This window comes from Zea mays, chromosome 9, assembly GCF_902167145.1.
Source record: "Zea mays cultivar B73 chromosome 9, Zm-B73-REFERENCE-NAM-5.0, whole genome shotgun sequence".
Taxonomy (NCBI): domain Eukaryota; kingdom Viridiplantae; phylum Streptophyta; class Magnoliopsida; order Poales; family Poaceae; genus Zea; species Zea mays.
The window spans coordinates 95986175-96004122 of NC_050104.1; the positions used below are offsets into that span (position 1 = coordinate 95986175).

At 45.2% G+C, this 17948-nt stretch overlaps 1 protein-coding gene across 2 annotated transcripts; it reads right to left on the minus strand.

The window, feature by feature from the left end:
* Positions 1–459: 459 nt before the first annotated feature.
* Positions 460–2885, minus strand: LOC103638699 (putative F-box/LRR-repeat protein 22). 2 transcript variants are annotated; one of them, XM_020544168.1, is made up of 2 exons: positions 2416–2885; positions 460–1177 (listed from the first exon to the last, which is right to left on the minus strand). In XM_020544168.1, exons 1-2 carry the CDS (start codon positions 2847–2849, stop codon positions 1171–1173), a joined length of 441 nt encoding a protein of 146 aa, XP_020399757.1. In that variant the 5' UTR covers positions 2850–2885; the 3' UTR covers positions 460–1170. The 2 variants fall into 2 exon arrangements, with proteins under 2 accessions (XP_020399757.1, XP_008659758.1); XM_008661536.2 differs by having other exon boundaries at positions 460–1236.
* Between the last annotated feature and the right edge of the window lie 15063 nt (positions 2886–17948).

Sequence of the window (17948 nt, forward strand, 5' to 3'; positions counted from 1 at the left end):
ATTATCACCATCCTAATAAGATCGACAGCTCGTGACTAGGAAAGATAGACAGAAATTATTTGAGCTATGGATGTACAATTCTAGTGCCTCAGATCTTTATAGAATCTCTATTGAAAGTACTTATTATCTGCATGTCTCAAAGCTGTCTGAAGCCTGTACTCATTTTCGTGGAGCTTGGAAACATTATTCAAGGTATGCAAACGCAGTCAGGAAGTATGGTAACGAAGCCATTTTAGACAGCTCTTGAAACAGTCCCTTCAGGTTTGTGGTTAGAGGGGAACAGCCGTGCATGAGCGTGGAGCAGATGCGGATCAGCAAGTCTCCATATTGGCTGAGGACGGGACGGGAAACAGCCACTGCGCGCCAGCAAAATTGCGCCAAAACGCAATTGTGCTGTCAGGCACGAAAACAGCCGTGCAGGTGCAATGGCGGCTTAAGCACTTGCGCTGTGGATGTTAATTGTGGCAACAAGATTTGAACCCATATAAATACATCTAGCACCAAACTGAAAAAGTGAAAATAATTAAATCTAGCATTAACATCCATGCATAACTGACGACATACATTTGCAAAAGGATAAACTGCATTTAAGATCATCCCAAGTAGTGGCAAGTTCACGTATATAAAACTTTGATGACAGATGGCACAGCCATTTCGTTGCAAGGAATCTCCCAGCTATTATAATCACGGAAATCTCTTCCACCATGATCAGTTCTCTAAAATTCATAATCGCTGCTGTTTTCATAATACACGCCCCAATAATACTCTTCTTCGTCCGACTCTTCTTCGTCCGAGTCCGAGATATCTGGAAGGGTCAGTTTCTTCACTTTCGCACATTTTGCACATAGCTCTGCATCCATTATACCATCAAAATAACCTGTAATGTAGAGATCTTCGAGTACAGGGGAGTGATCAAGTATGGCTGTCAATCCTTCAGCAGTTAGGTCACAGTCCAGCAATGCTAAGGAGCGTAGTTCAGACATTCTTGTGAATGTACCTATAATCTCGTTCATCATCCAGTCATCACCACAATAATATCCACCAGTGCGGAACCTGATTCTGAGTTTCCTGAGAAGGGGGCAAGCTTGAAACACATATTCCAAGAATGTTTCGGTGCTACAGAAATACAACGAGGGAGATACTTCAAGATCCTCGAGGAGAGGGAGTTTCTTAAGCACTGCAACAAGTTGGCTGCCATTAAAAGTTGAGAGATGGAGGCTTTTCAAACAGGGTGCTCTGTAATAAGCAACGCTATAAATTAGCAGCCTATATAGTCAACATAAGTATTAATAGTGCTTTCAGAATAAGCAGCTAGGCTAGAACATAACGGATATTATTTGTACGAGACCATAATATCATAACTCATAACTGTAAGGGGGTGTTTGGTAACACAGGTTTTCAAAACCAAAATATTTCAAATACCACGGTATACAAATGATATGACATAAGCTTAATTTACAATTACATGGTATTATAAAATACTGAGTATTGTTCCAATACTGTAGAAAACTGTGTTCCTAAACACACCATAAACCACTTTAAATGAAACAATCACTGCACACAAAAATTATCCAAAATATAATATATTCTACAAATTAGTAAGTTTAGCCGTTTCAACCTTATAATAGAACATTTATCAATTCTTAGAAGCACAACGATGACTAGTAGTACAAATTTCATACCACCTACTATAGTTCCGAAATTTTAAAAAAATTGATAAATCCAAGAGTTGGCTAAGAGCCTAAAAAGTACTGGGCGCATATTCGATGGGTCGCTTATGAAGTTTTTAAAATCTAGGTACTATTATCTAACCACATAAACTAGTTTTACATTTTATTTGTCTTCATTAAACCCCTATTCTACAGCTTATTCTTTTCGTATCCCTACCTTTAGGTCCTGTTTGAAAGTAACAGTTTTTACGAATCCAGTTTTTATCTTTAGTTTTTAGAAACTGATTTATGTGAAAAAAATGGTTTATGGTGTTTGAAACCACTTCAGTTTTAATAATTTGGTTTTAGCTAGGGAGAGGCGAGCTTCTATAAACTACGATAAATACTATTATGTTTGTAATAATATCAATTTTTATAAAACATGTTTCTTAAAAAGTAGTGCTTCCAAAGAATGCACTTAAACGCGCTCGCTTATATTTTCACACGCTGTTAGCCCCTATTTTCACAAGTGCGAAGATTAGATGTTAAGTAAGACAGGAAGTTATTGGAGACCAGTTTCTTCTGTAATTTTGCTAAAAAAATTCAGATCGGGAGTGAGTTTTCGAACTCTCGGAGATACCAAGAAGGATATTTTATACAATCGATTGAATACATTTGAAAAGCTAAGTGCTACTTTCAAGCTAATGATAATACTAAAAAATGGAAACAAACTCGGGAGATGGAGAGGCAAAGGACTAGACCATACCTTTTCACAAGATAGAGCAGCATCTCACTGTCGCAGAATTCCCAAAAGGCTTCGCACTGCCCCGCGCTACGATCTAGCGCGACACGCGCCATCGAGCGCCTGGCGGGGTAAAAAGCCGAAATCATGTCGATGCGGCGCCACAGCAGAGCCTCGCCGACGGCTACGCGTCGCCACGTCGTGCACACGAACTCCGCGCCCAGCATGATCTCGCGGGGCCCAAGCTTGAGGAAGACGGTTATCAGGATGTCCTGAGGCAGCGCCGTCCAGTCCCTCGGCTCACTGGGCGCTGGTGAATGCGAGGGAGGTTCTGCTCTGTGGCGACCACCGTGGCGGCGGGAGGAGGACGGCATAGCTACGGCCTGTGAAACATTAGCCATAGCCGTGAGCGGGTCTGTGGTGTCTGGTGTGGAGTATGATTTCGCTGCCGCCTGCATTTTATTGACGCTTGAGCTGCGATTGCGAGTGCGATGCACAGGTGCAGGTGCTGGTGCAGAAGACGAATGGTCGCCGAGGTGGAATTTAAGGCTGAGGTGACCGATGCGTCTATAATTTAAATTTCACTTAATTAATGCATAACAGTATGTTACGCGTTTCGATAACATTAACCTAACATTATTCCGGTCCAACTGCGAATGGCGTAACTGTTTTGTTCACAAGCTAGAATCGAGGAGGCGCAATATCCCCATGCCAACGCTGCCTCGTTCTTCTCGTTAGCGCCATCTAGCTGGAAGATTTGTCTCCTGAGAAAAATAGTTGACGCGGTGTATGCTCGCGACGACCTCGGCACTGCCTCGCGCGGGTGCGGAAAGCCTCGGCTACGGCGGGCCCCAGCCACGGTGTGCCCTGGCCAAGCGAGTGACCCCGGCCTCGGCCACGGATCGGCATAGGCGAGCGTGCACACGAGCGAGCGGGCAGGCGCGGCGTGGGCGGCCAGCCCTGGCCACGCGCGGGCGGCCGAGCCCCCGGCGTGGGCGAACGTGCTCCGGCCACGGCAGCCGCACCCCGGCGCAGGCAGATAGGAGCGACCGACCATGCTAGGCGGCGACACCCCCTAATCGTAGGAGCGATCGACCTGTTCCTTTTTGTGCCGTGGACCAAGTCGAACACCATGGGCCATTTTGGCCAGATTGGGCCACATGCTCCTTTTCATTTTTTTCTAATTTTATTTTCTGCATTTTCAGTCAGAATATCTCGATGTTAGTTCAAACTACTGTCTTAATCAGTGTTAGTGTGTCTAAATTTGAATATTTAGACTGCTGGCTGACGATATATGTTATTTCACATATTTTCGACTTATTTTTGTTCTTACATTCTTTTATGTTTGCATGGAAAACATAGCACATAATTAAGTTGAAACTTAATGGTCCTCATGCAAAATAAGGTTGCATTTTTGGGCAAAACATAGAGTGATGGAGTCCTAAGCACTAGCTGCGCTAAATTCTTTATAGAGTTTAGTAGCCCAGAGACCGTGCTTTAGGCCGCATTTGAAATGCTTATCACTAAAAGGTCTACATCTTTCGAGATGATTACCTATATGTGCTAACCCGAAAAAATCACGGACCATGCAGGCGTCGTGGGCTATGTGAGCCACATAGGATGTTGCGGTCACACTGACAACTCAAAAGTTCTTGAATATGGTGCATTTCTTCAACTTGGGATTGTTAAACACATGATGGAGATCTAGGCTTTGCCTCCAATAAGTTCTTGGAATTTATTTGCCCTGAGACCAAGCTTTTAGACAGCAAAAAAGTTATTTGACCATCAATAAGAGGTCTACATCATATGATCATGATGATTACCTATGTGTCCTCCCAAGTAAATATGTATGAGATGTGTTTTTGGTTATTCACCTTTATGGTGATTACCATTTTTTGAAATTTTGGTCAAGCACAGGGTAGTGGAGACCTAAGCATTGGTTGCGGTATGTTCCTTGAATATATTAGCCTTGAGACCATGATTTTAGGTAGCAAAATTTTGCCCACTACTGGGAGATCTACTCCATTGTGTATCATTACATGGAGATTATCTACGTTGTGTTCACCAATTCTCAAAAAAATCCTTTTGGTACACTGTATGTGATACCTGGAATTCTCCAACATATGAAGATATGATATATTTTGTGGCAATGTTGCAACATCACACGAAAATGGTTGTGCCATTTCAAGGATAATTCCTTATAGAGTTTGATGAACTCGCCTAATGGGCTTAATTATCCTCAATGTTCATTAGATATGTTCATTGGATATCAATATCATTTTTGCATAATATGGGGATACACCTCTTTACTTGGAGGAAGTGTGATGCTATCTTTATCTTGTGATTCTTATGAAAAGAACTTATGTGCTATTGCAGCTTGATGTGCTAGCGCAAAATGAATAGCAAAGGAAATCATAAGACATGTGGCCTTATGAGTATGTGTCTACATTATGTTGTAGACTAAAACTTTGTATTCATATATTTTGCTTGAAGTTGAATTGTTGCATACTATCAGCGTTATAATCCATTTATTCCAAACACATAATGAATAATATGATGAACTTCTTTTGAAGGCTCATCATTAATGCCAAATGCTTTTGTGGCACCTATCTTGTGAGGTTCATAGTGTTTAGAATAATGTTGAGAACAACATGATGTTCGCTGGATTGACACTATTATCAATCTATGAACCCGGCTGATTAATGCAAATACAACAAGAAGAAAATATAAAAGCATATTTGAAAGAGAAGGGCAATGAGTATGAAAAACTTGTTTGTCATTACACTATACATGATGTAGTGTGGTATGTCCAAGCATCTAATCTTGTATATTAAATCCCTAATACATGCAAACTACTCAAGAAAACTAAGATATGAAGTGTACTTCAATCTTCATTCTGACATGATACCGGTGGTTGGTTGTTTAAATCGTGGCTCATACTGAATCATGTAACACCACTTCTCCATTTGTGAGAAGATCACTGAAAGTCGCTATAACGCCCTGAATTTGGGGGTAGAATTTTTTTCTTCATTTCTCTCACCAAATTCGGGCGTTACTCTCTTTTCTCTTCCCGTTTCGCTCCTTCTTCCCAAGTTCAAAACCAGTATAGTGACAGGTGTCCTTGTCATGTATGAACAAAACCTAAGTGTCATGGGTGTTGCATCATGCCGACGCACATTTCTTTGTCTGATGTCGTATGTTCGTCTTGTTCTATTTCGGTTTTCGACTCGCGATTGGAGTCTGTTTAATGGTCGTGCGTGTCGTGGGTTTTGATCCGCGTTGTGATCTAGTCCAGCCCAGTCCAGCCCAGCCTAGCCTAGCCTGGCCCGGTCAGGCCCGTGCGCCCCTGGCGCCCCTCCTCTCCCCCATGCGCCCCCTTCCCCAGATCTGTTTGGCTCATTTGATTTCTCCCGCGCAGCAACCTCCCTCTCCCTCTTCCACCTCTCTCTCCCCGTGGTGCCCTAGGGTTTGGAGTCGAGATCACCGGAATTTGGATCCCCGGAGGTGAGTTTTCCCCTCCCCTCCCTCTCCCTCTCTCTCTCCTTCCCCTCCCCTTCTTCTTCCCCTGCGCGCCCTCCCCTGACCCCGTCGCGCGCACCCCTGCGGGCCCTGTCTCGGCCGCTCCCTCCCCTCTCCTGTGCCCCGCCCTGCGCGCTGGCCGCCGGCGAGCCGCGCCCCGGTCCCCGCGCGCCGGCGAGCCCGGTCGCGCCCTCTCCGTCCCGCGCGCCGGTGAGCCGCCCCCGGCGAGCCTTCCCCGCGCCCGCCCCCGGCGCGCCTCCCCCGCGTCCGGCCACGCCCCGGCGAGCCCCCGCACGCTCGGCCGCGTCCCGACGAGCCCCTCCCCTGAGCCCCTGCCCCGGCGGCCACGCCCTCCCTACGCACCCCAGCGGCCGCGCCCACCCCGGCCGCGAGCCCCTGCCCCGGCGAGCCCCGCGCCCTCGGCCACGCCCCTGTCCGTGCCCGTGCCTCGGCGACTCGCGTCCCGTGCGCCGGCACGTTCGCGTGCCCCCAGCACGCGCAGCGCGCTCCCACGAGTGCGACCATGCTCGCGCTGCATTTAACTCTCTTCTAATCCATTTTAATTTGTTTAGTCGATGTGCTGCATCGCGCGCTTCGCCGCGCGACAGATTATTCTCATTTCATCCTTATTAATGCGCTGCGTCGCGCGCTTCGTCGCACGACGGCCCTCCTAAATTTATATTTATTAATGTGTTGTGTCGCGCGCTTCGTCGCGCGATGATTCGTTTAATTTATATTTATTACAAGTGCTGCATCGCGCGCTTCGTCGCGCGACGATTCGTTTAAAGTGCAACTCTGTTGACGTAAGCCGTCGTGCGTTTTGTCGCGCAACGCTTAACGTTTGTCTTTAATTAATGCAAAAATCCCGTTGCGCGCTCTGTCACGCAGCGAGTCATTTATTTCTTAATTTAATTTAAATGCTGTGTCGCGCGTCTCGCCGTGCGACCACTTCCTTTCATTCCCCTTATTTAATTATAATGATTAAATGTAGAACATGACTTTACTTTATGCTCAACGCAGTGGCCAAATTAATACCCTTCTGTTAAGCGAGTGGTTTAATTTATAATTACGTAACGTGATCGCTTCTCGACCGTAAACTCGACTGTCTTTTTATCTTTCTCTTAACCGTAATTGCGAGCCCCGCGTGGAACGTGTATTTATTTATTGCATTCTATTGTATGGTGTACTGTTCTCTTGTATTAAACATGTGGATGTATGTATGTTTGCGCTCGCATAGAGAACGATCCGGTCGGAGAGCCCAAAGAACTCGCAGGCGAAGCCCCTGAGCAGCAGTCGGTTGGTGGAGGCAAGTGTCCCTTGACCCATCTCTGTCCTATACATTCTTCAATTCACCTCCCGCATTACACATTTATACCTAAGGATTGACTAACTTTTGTTATCCACGTCCTTGTTTACCTATCTGGGTTGGATTATTATTGCTTAGTTTTATGCTATTGCTCAACTCTAATCAATGAACATGATGAGATTTATTTATGATACGTTGTTTTCCCTCTTATTCATGATTATATACTTGTGGCATTCAAGGGGGCTCGAGCGGTTTCTCGAGTGCCTCTCCGTAAGGACCTGTTTGTTGGATGACCGTACAGAAAAACAGTGCAACCATGAGGGTGGAATGGGATGCCCTTAGCTGAATAATTAGAGGATCCGGGGTGTAGTTTGCCTAGCCGTTGTGCCGTCAATGGAGCTCAGTGTATGCGGCTCGCTCTGCCAAGCTTGGGTTCGCCCCTTGGGGAGGAGTGCGGTGCATTTAGGAAACCTAACGGGCGGCTACAGCCCCGGGGAATCTTTGTAAAGGCTACATAGTGATGCCCTGCTAGGCCACCTAGGTAGTGGTCAATGGGGAGTATCTCTCTTCGGGCAGAAAGGGAATCACAACTTGTGGGTAAAGTGCACAACCTCTACAGAGTGTTTGAAAACTGATATATCAGCCATGCTCGTGGTTATGAGTGGCCAAGGGAGCTTCAGTGATTAGTGGTACTTGATCAGAGATATTCGGATTTGCAGGTGGCAATGAGATTGCTGGTTCTTGGTTTTGACTCTGGTAATGGTAAGTGGTACTCTTTCTATTTGGAAAGGAGTACGTTTGGGTTAATAACGTGGGTTAATTCTAAAACTTGGCTTTCTCTACTAGTAATAATAATCTGACCAACTAAAAGCAACTGCTTGACTTACCCCACATAAAGCTAGTCCACTATAGCCAAACAGGACACTTGCTGAGTATGTTGATGTGTACTCACCCTTGCTCTACACACCAAACCCCCCATCCCCAGGTTGTCAGCATTACAACCCCTGCTCAGGAGAAGACGAAGCCGTGGAAGGAGACTCCAGATAAATCCACTACAACCCCAGCTCCCTCAACTCCCAACTCGCTCGAAGCACACTCCAGATAAATCCCCTCTGCCAAATCACAAGCAACTCCATTTTCCACTCCCTCGCCCCTAAGATCACAATGCTTGATGATTCTTGGGTTGAAGACTATTGTACATGGTTCATAGTCTTTGGTTTCCTCCTCTGTATGATGGTAATACTCTTTGATAGAATCCTCCAGTGGGAAGAGCAAAGAGAAAGAAAGAGGCAGTGAAAAGTGAAAAGTGAGAAGAGAAAAGAAGATAGTGAAGAGAAGATAAGAAGAAGGTTCTCCCAGAATCAACCCTGTGCAAGTCATCCCTCCGTAGCCTGCTCAAGCAGCAACAGCAGCAGAAGGACCCGTAACACCCTTGTTATGTGGTACTTCAAGGAGTTCAAATCCCCAAGATTCAAGAGATCTACCCTCATTCATTTTAAGTGGGGTAGTGTTCCAGTAAAGTTCCTGCTATGGAGAAAAAGAAGAAGGCCTATAGCAAGCTTGTGGAGGACTAGATCATCGAAGCTTATAAGTTTCTGGATGAGAAGTGGTCACCCAAGTTTTGTTGATGAAGCACTAGAAGAGCAATCAAGGAAGGGACCATGGATAAGTTCGCAAGAAGAAGGTTTGTGTGTTGGCATCGATGCTTCTTCAATAAGCTAGCTGCCAAGCAAAAGCTAGAAGCCTGAAGATGATCCTTGAGTATCCAGAATCAGCGTTTGCAATCGGCAACCAGATGCTCCTGCAAGGCCAGATTTTGTTGAAGTTCCATCTCCTCGAAGAGTCTGCAAAGTGAAGATATGTAGCTGAAGTAAAGCTATACCCATAACCCTTCTAAGCCGAATCTCGAGGACGAGATTCCTTTTAAGTGGGGTAGATTTGTAGCATCCCAAAAATTCAAATCTTGAAATTTTCTCAAACTTGCTCTAAATTCAAAATGAATTTCAAATTTCATTTCAAAATGTTTGTTTGCGAGTTGATATCAACTCGCAAAGTATAGTGGTCTATATTCTCTCTAAAATCCTCCTCAAAAGATCCTACAAATATTTCCTCAGTGACCCCCCTCAAATTCTTTCCAGAAATACTGCCCAGATATTTCCCCAGTAATGCCCCTCAAGTTCTTTCCAGAAATATTGCCTAGATATTCCACTGATATATCTCCAAGTATTTTCTTCCTAAGAAATACCTTCATAATCATTTTTCAAGTCCCTACAAATATTTTCTTCATAACTTTTCTCATGCTCATACGTATACGTATGCCTCCAGTGTCATACGGTGAGCTCTACAAGCTAATCTCACTTATATAAGACAAATCCATGCTAATCTCCCACTAATCCTCTCATCCTCCCACTAATCCTCTCATCCCTCCCCCTAATCCCCCCACCATGGCTATAAATAGAGGGGCATGGGCCTCCTCTCATCCCACCCCAAGCCATTTCATGGCAAGTCTCTTCCCCCCACACACACACCCACTCCACTTCCCACACAAGCACACACTAGCACAAGGATCGTTCGATCGTTCTTCGATCGTTCGTCCCCTGTTCTTAGTTTGTTTGTTCGTTCGTCCGATCGTTCGATCGTTCGTCCGATCGTTCATGGTTCGTTCGTCCATTCGTCCGATCGTTCGATTGTTCGTCCGTTCGTTCGTCCAAATAATCTTTTTCCTACCGTTATGCTGCCGAAATTCCGATCGTTCGTTCGTTCGATCATTCGATCGTTCATCGTTCGTTCATAGTTCCTATTCATCGTTCATCGTTCGTTCATAGTCCCTATTCATCATTCTTCCAGATAATCTTTGTCCTGCTGTTATGCTGCCGAAATTCCGATCGTTCGTTCGTCCGATCATTCGATCGTTTGTCCGTTCGTTCATCCAAATAATCTTTTTCCTGTCGTTATGCTGCCGAAATTCTGATCGTTCGTTCGTTCGATCATTTGATCGTTCATCGTTCATTCATAGTTCCTATTCATCGTTCATCGTTCGTTCATAGTCCCTATTCATCGTTCTTCCAGATAATCTTTGTCCTGCCGTTATGCTGCCGAAATTCTGATCGTTCGTTCGTTCGTTCATAGTTCCTATTCATCGTTCATCGTTCGTTCATAGTTCCTATTCATCATTCATCGGTCGTTCATACGACTATTCACCATCACTATTCACCGTTACTATTCACCGTCACTATTCATACGACTATTCACCATCACTATTCACCGACACTATTCAACATCGTTACTATTCAGTGTTACTATTCATCATCATTACTACTCATCGATGATATCTAGTAACTTTTTCGTCGTTACTATTCATCGTTACTATTCATAGATTAGCCGATCACCCCAAATTTCAACTACTCATACATCATGCTGTCAAGTCCACCTAAGACCAGCCAGACCCATATTCTAGTCATACGAACTCCGGTGACTGTGATTTCCCTTCCAGTGGGAACTTCCCATATGGTCACCCATCCTAGGTTTCTCCAAGTTGAGCACGCTTAACTTTGAGATTCCTTCGAACCAGGATTCCAAACTCAGATTCCAATAATTCTTGTTTCTAAATTCTTATCAAACTATTCCCTATCCAACCATGTCATCCCTTAAGCATGGTCCATATTCCAGAAAACTCCCAAAATACTCTTGTCCCATATTCTGCCTATAACTCTCATGTTCATACTAAGTCAGACGATTCATTCGTCACTATTCTCAACAACAGTGAACTTCACTGTGCTACACCACCTACACTCAGCTATAAATACACCCAGCTACCCTCTCCCTCTCCACACACACTCAACACCCTCAGCCAAGGCAAACACCCCACCCACACAGTTACTCTGCTATGCCGGCTACACGCATAGTGTCGCTTCGCCTCCAGTCCACCCTCCTGGTAAGCACCTCCGCTCCACCACTAGTAGTATCTCAACACCACATGACACATATTCTACTCAAGACTCTACCCATCCATGTATCGCTATTTTGACCACTATACTAAATATTTGTTGGTATACTTGCTTGTTTGTATGTTTGCTTATTCTTGTTGCATAGTTATCGGAGCGTTCGTGCCGTCTCGTGGAGGCCAGACCTGCAAGTCTACGCTAGGCGGTGGAGCCAGAAGCCAGTTCCGCGAGCTTTCCTTCCCCCTTCGCCGAATAAGCACGGTAAGCTCACTGGATCCCTTTGATGCATAAATTACCTATGATTTTTCAACCACAACCCTCAGCCTGTTATTTTATGCATGATATGATTTTGAGACAAGTTATTATGGCCACCCAGCCGCTTGCCGCAATCAATCCCTGATATATATGTTCCAAATGATTTGAGAACAAGTGTGAGTTTTCAAAAGAAAATGCTTTTCAAAATGTGTGTGATGAAGGGTTTTCACCCTTATCACCTTGTGAGTGGGATAATCAGGGACTCTCTGGTTTAGGGGAGGGCCTAAGGTGTTGGCTCAGCTGGTTTAGGCGTGAGCAGAAGGATTGTCCCCTCATATAAGGACCGGTTTGTCATCTTCACTACCTGTACTCTTTAATAGTACAACCACTCGAGACTGTGTGGGCAGTCACTCAATCTGAACTCGTACGGTCCAACCCCAGGGTTATGAAGGCTGGGGAGCACCGGGAGGATAAGGAGGGGGAAAGTTTTGTCCGGTTTGGACATGGTGGTGGCCTGACTCCTTCCGGATAACCGTTAAGGTTAGGACGTGCGGGAAAGAAAGAGAGTTGGATTCGGGTCTCATTGGCCATGGGATCGCAGAGCCGAACTAGTGGGTAAAGTGTACCCCTCTGCGCAGAGTTCAAACCTATTCGAATAGTCTGTGTCCACAGGAATGGACGAGTCTGGTATGGTATGGCAATTAATGTTTTGTTTTCCAAAAAAAGAGATGGTTTTGAGAAAAGTGGTTTTTAAAAGGTTCGGCGGTTGAGCCGTGAGCTATGGTGGACGAGAAGTCCAGTAGCTGTTTTTGAAAATGAAAACCAGTGGGAACTGCTGAGATACCTGGATGGTTTAGTCCAGGGGATTTTGTTATAATACTGAAAAACTTCCTGCTCCTTTTGGAGAGGATGCGCTTTGCAAAGATACAAAATGTTTTTCAAAACAACTCTGCATAAAATATTGCTGTTTCTGCAAAATATCCTGAGCCCCACATATTCCATGCATTATATCTGATTTCCCCATTCCGCGGGTGAAGGTGGGCTGCTGAGTACGTTTGTACTCACCCTTGCTTATTTGTTGTTTTTCAGAAAAAGGAGATCAGGTAAGAGTTACGACTGTTCCCAACCTTGCCTGTGGCTGTTGGACCGCTGAATTGCTTCACTGCGTATATCGGGCTGCTTCAGCCCCACTCTGATGATATGTCCCGAGTTGTGGACCAACTCTTAAAGTTGATCGCCACCTTTATAGGTTTGTCTCGTTTAAGCAGATCTAGAATCATCTGATGTATAAATGTGTTTACTAGCCTCCTGGGACTAGTAATTGTATCACATTTGAGTCCCAAAGGATTGGGGACGCTTCAATCTGGCAGCACAGGAGGCGTGATTGTCTCACCTGTCGGTGAGGACAATCCTAGGTTGAGCAGCACAGTCAACCTAACCGCCGTGCTAAACACGGAGCTGGACCATGCACTAGACGAGCTGAGTAGGGCTCGTGCTGAGATCGCCCCAGCTGCGGGCTGAGCGCGCGGAGCGTCGTCACCTGGACGATGGTTCCTCCGCTCCCGTCGGGACTCAGCACCCGTACCGCTCACCTCGGCGTGGACACCAGCCTTATGGCAATCCCGACTGCAAGACCAAGATAGACTTAGAACCATAGATCGTTAGAGTCGGATCTTGTAATTAATACGAAATATATACATAGAAGCTATAGTCTTAGCGTTAGCCTCGCTCTTAGTTAGTCTTAGTTAGACAGGGTAGTTTGCTTATCCTGTGCATTTATGTTTGTCATGATGAACTATGTTTGCTTTGGATCTTTGTAATGACTGTCACCAGAGTGTGGGTATCCCCCGCATTTTGGTTTACCTGTTATATGTTAATGGAGTTCGTTATCTAGTTGGGAAGCCTTTTATCCCACTTTCCTCTTTATCTGAGAAGCTGTGTTGGTCTATGTTGGAGATCAGTGAAGATGCTCATCTGTTTAGTGTTGTTGAAGAATTCTATACCCTTTTCTTATGCTGCAAGATTTACAAGATCAGTTCTGATGTGTGGTTGCATTCTGCAGATGTCAGAAAACAGGCGCAGAGGAGGAAGGTGTGCTCAGCAGGAGTGGCCAGCTCAGCAGGATGAGGCACCCTAGCAATAGCAACTGCCGCCCCTGCCCCCGATGTTCATCGAGCAGATGTTCCTGATGCAGACTCAGGCAGTTCAAGCCATTGGTCAGACTCTGGCCGCCATTCAGCAGCAGCAACAACAACAACCACCCCCTCAGCCTTAGATGCCTCAGATGCCCAGGGACAAGCGTGCTGAATTCATGAGAGGTCATCCCCCAACGTTTGCTCATTCTTCTGACCCCATGGATGCTGAAGATTGGCTGCGCACTATGGAGCGGGAGTTGCATACCGTCAGTGTGATGACAGAGAGAAAGTCCTGTATGGTCCCCGTCTGTTGAGAGGAGCAGCTCAGTCTTGGTGGGAGTCTTATCTCGCCACTGATGCCAACCCCGACACCATCACCTGGTAAGAATTCAGAGGTAGCTTTCGTCAGTACCATGTTCCTGCAGGTCTGATGACATTGAAGAAGGAGGAGTTCCTGGCCCTCAAACAAGGGTCATCGTCTGTCAGTGAGTACCGAGACAGGTTTCTGCAATTGTCTCGCTATGCTCCTGAAGATGTCAACACCGACGCCAAGAGACAGTATCGTTTCCTGAGAGGCTTGGTTGACCCTCTGCAGTATCAGCTGATGAATCATACCTTCCCAACATTCCAGCACCTGATTGATAGAGCAATCATGACAGAGAGGAAGCGTAAGGAGATGGAAGATCGCAAGCGCAAGACCAGTGGACCCCAGCCTGGGAGCAGCAATCGTCCTCGTTACTCAGGCAATCAACCTCAGCAGTTCAGGCAGAACCAGCGTCCACCTCAGCATCAGCAGTTCCAAAGGCAGTATCCTCAGCACCAGTATTAGAACCGTCAGAGCAATCAATCAGGAGGAGGTCAGTTCCAGAGGTAGAATCAGCAGGCACCTCGTTTTCCTGCCCCAATAAACCAGTAGAATAGTCAGGCAGCACCAGCTCAGGTTGGAAACAGGGCATGTTTCCACTGTGGAGAGCAAGGCCATTGGGTGATGCAATGTCCGAAGAAGGTAGCCCAGCAGCAGTCAGGCCCCAATGCCCCAGGAAAGCAGAATGTGTCTCAGCCTGGAGCAGGCAACCGCTCTCAGCCGCGCTATAATCATAGGAGACTGAACCACTTGGAGGCTGAAGCAGTTCAAGAGACCCCCGACATGATAGTAGGTATGTTCCCAGTCGACTCCCATATTGCAGAAGTGTTATTTGATACTGGAGCAACACATTCATTCATTACTGCATCATGAGTAGAAGCACATAATCTTCCAATAACTACCATGTCAACCCCCATTCAAATTGACTCAACCGGTGGTAGAATTCGAGCCGATAGCATTTGTTTGAATGTAAGTGTGGTGTAAGTGCAATCAACCCTAATTGAGGGTTTTGGTGATTAAATGACAAAACAAACAGAGATTCTAACAAGTTTGCTCCTAGCATGTACACAATAATTCTACAGACAGGAGAAGCACATATCTTACGAGCATAAAAATAGAAAGCACAGCGGATTTAAAATTCTACATCAAATGGCGTGCTCCAAGTGCTTAGAAACATCGACAGTGCTCAGTTTATAATTCTTGAGTTATAGGAATCGTCGTGCAATTAAGAGGGATCCGCAATGGTTAAGTAAGTTATGCAATGAGCTAAGTTCAAAATCCTTTGAAATCATCTTCGAGAACATTTTTCCAGATCATGAATGCCCTTGAGAAAAACCATTTTTACTTCCCACAAAAGTTCCACTTTTGTTCACTTCAAAATATTCAAAACTTGGTTTTCAGCCCTGGAAACCGGTTCAACCGGGCCTGAAACCGGTTCAACCGGTTTTGGGACTGTTCCTCTGCCATCCTTGCTCTGACCTGTCTGACAGTCAGAGCTGTCAGAAAAGTCGTTGCAGATCTTTTGGGAAAACCGGTTCAACCGGATTTTTTCCCGGCTCAACCGGTTTTGGATCCGGTCGAGTCTTCGGCTGAGTAGGTTAGTGAACCGAGATCTTCCTGGTGGAAACCGGTTCAACCGGTTTGAAAACCGGTTCAACCGGTTTTTACCCCTTTTCTCCCAACGGCTGCCAGCTTTTGGGGGATCCTTTATATACCCCCCACACTCTCTCTCTTATTTACTCCTGCTTCTCCCACGAAATCTTGGCTGACCAAACTCTCAACAAGTGCATTCATTTCACCTCTCACACCCGCAATCGCATCTCCTTCAATCATTTGAAGGACCCTTGGTGTGAGGTGAACTCGATCTAACACGCTGTTAATTTCATCTCGATTCTCCTATTCTCTTTGTTCTTGAGCTCGTTGCAAACTTAACCTTGTGCAGATTTGTTACTCTTGGAACCTCGTGTTCCTTGACGGTTAGAGGTTGCTTGGGAGTCTCCAAATTTGTGGACGACCCCAAGAAGTTTGTATCACCCGCTCTTTGAGCTTATTTAAGAAGAGATTGCCTTGACCTTTGTGGTCGGCTTGTGGAGGATTAGGGTTGGAAAAGACCCGGCCCTTTGTGGGCTCCTCAACGAGGAGTAGGACACCTTTGTGGTGGTTGCCGAACCTCGGGTTAAATTTGTTGGTTGGTTCATATTATCTATTCGAGTAGATTTTGTGTAGGGCAAGTCATTAGCAAAATTCTTCACCACTTCATATTTGTTTAACAGATTATCTAATCTAAGTTGAGCAGGTTCAAACTTGTTCAGTTGTAAACAAAATCAACTGAACCGGTTTGCACCAGTGCAACTTTTATTTAACCTATTTCGAAGTTTTTCAGTGAAAAATTTCAGGTGTAGCCTATTCACCCCCCTCTAGGCTACTTTCAATTGGTATCAGATCTTTGTACCTTGTTTTACGCTTAACCGCGTGAGGAAACGATCATGTCTACTCAACGGGACCATGTGGATCCTCTCCTCGAGGAAATCCCCATCACATCTTTTGGTGAGGAAGTGGACCCCAAGGTCCTCGACCTCACCATGAAGATTGCCGAGAAGATGTTCCTCAAAATGAAAGAGGAAGATGCTAATAAAAAGGCCGAAGAAGAAGAATCAAGAAGAAAGGCCGAAGAAGATAAAGGTAAGGGAAAATTTGATTACAATGACGATCTAGTGGATCTTTTGGTGTCGAAGGTGTTGAGCAAGGTAAGTCTCAACACCGAAGGATCATCTACCAACAACAAAGGTAACGAATTTAGTAAAGTTCAATTCAATTACTCTAGAAATTTTATTCCCAACTTCTCTTCCGCCCCACTTGGAAAGTTACTAACTCTTAGTGAGTTGAACTATGACGAGTGGGCCGACAAGATGAAGTCGCATTTAATCGGTGTGCATCCTAGTCTTTGGGAGATTGTTAATGTAGGTATGTATAAGCCCGCCCAAGGAGAAGAGATGACTCCGGAAATGATGCAAGAGGTTCATCGCAATGCTCAAGCAGTGAGCATAATTAAAGGAAGTCTTTGTCCGGAAGAATACCGAAAAGTTCAAGGAAGAGAAGATGCCCGTGACATTTGGAATATTCTTAAAATGTCACATGAAGGAGATCCCAAAGCTAAGAGACATAGAGTTGAAGCTTTGGAGAGTGAGCTTGCTAGATATGATTGGACTAAGGGTGAGTCGCTTCAATCACTCTTTGATCGGTTGATGGTGTTAGTAAACAAAATAAGAGTGCTTGGAAGTGAAGGTTGGAGTGACTCCAAGGTCACAAGACTATTCATGAGAGCATATAAAGAAAAGGATAAGAGTCTAGCAAGGATGATAAGGGATCGTGATGACTATGAGGATATGACGCCTCATCAACTATTTGCAAAGATTCAACAACACGAGTCCGAAGAAGCCCCCATCAAGATAAGAGACTCTCATGCCTTGATCACTAATGAACAAGACACCCCCAAGAAGAACAAAGACCACAAGGCAAAGAAAGTGGTCGAGACATCAAGTGATGAAGATAGCTCAAGTGATGAAGACACAACTATGTTCATCAAAACATTCAAGAAATTTGTAAGGAAAAATGACAAGTTTCAAAGGAAAGGAAAGAAGAGGGCATGCTATGAATGTGGCCAAACCGGTCATTTCATAGCGGATTGTCCTAACAAGAAGGAACAAGAAGCCAAGAAGGAATACAAGAAGGACAAGTTCAAAAAGGGAGGCAAGACCAAGGGATATTTCAAGAAGAAGAAATATGGTCAAGCCTATATTGGTGAAGAATGGAACTCCGATGAAGAGAGTTCTAGCTCCGAGGAAGAGGAAGTGGTGGCAAACGTTGCCATCCAATCTACTTCAAGCTCGCAACTCTTCACCAACCTACAAGACGACTCCTACACTCCAACTTGCCTCATGGCAAAAGGAGATAAGGTAACCTTATTTAGTAATGATTTTCCAAATGATGATGATGATGAACAAATTGCCATGAAAAATAAAATGATTAAATAA

Coding starts and splice junctions, on each gene's coding strand:
- LOC103638699 (XM_008661536.2), bottom strand. CDS start 2,849: ATGCAGGCGGCAGCGAAATCATACTCCACACCAGACACCACAGACCCG. Junction 1,237..2,415: donor CTGCTCTATCTTGTGAAAAG/GTATGGTCTAGT, acceptor TGCTTATTACAG/AGCACCCTGTTTGAAAAGCC.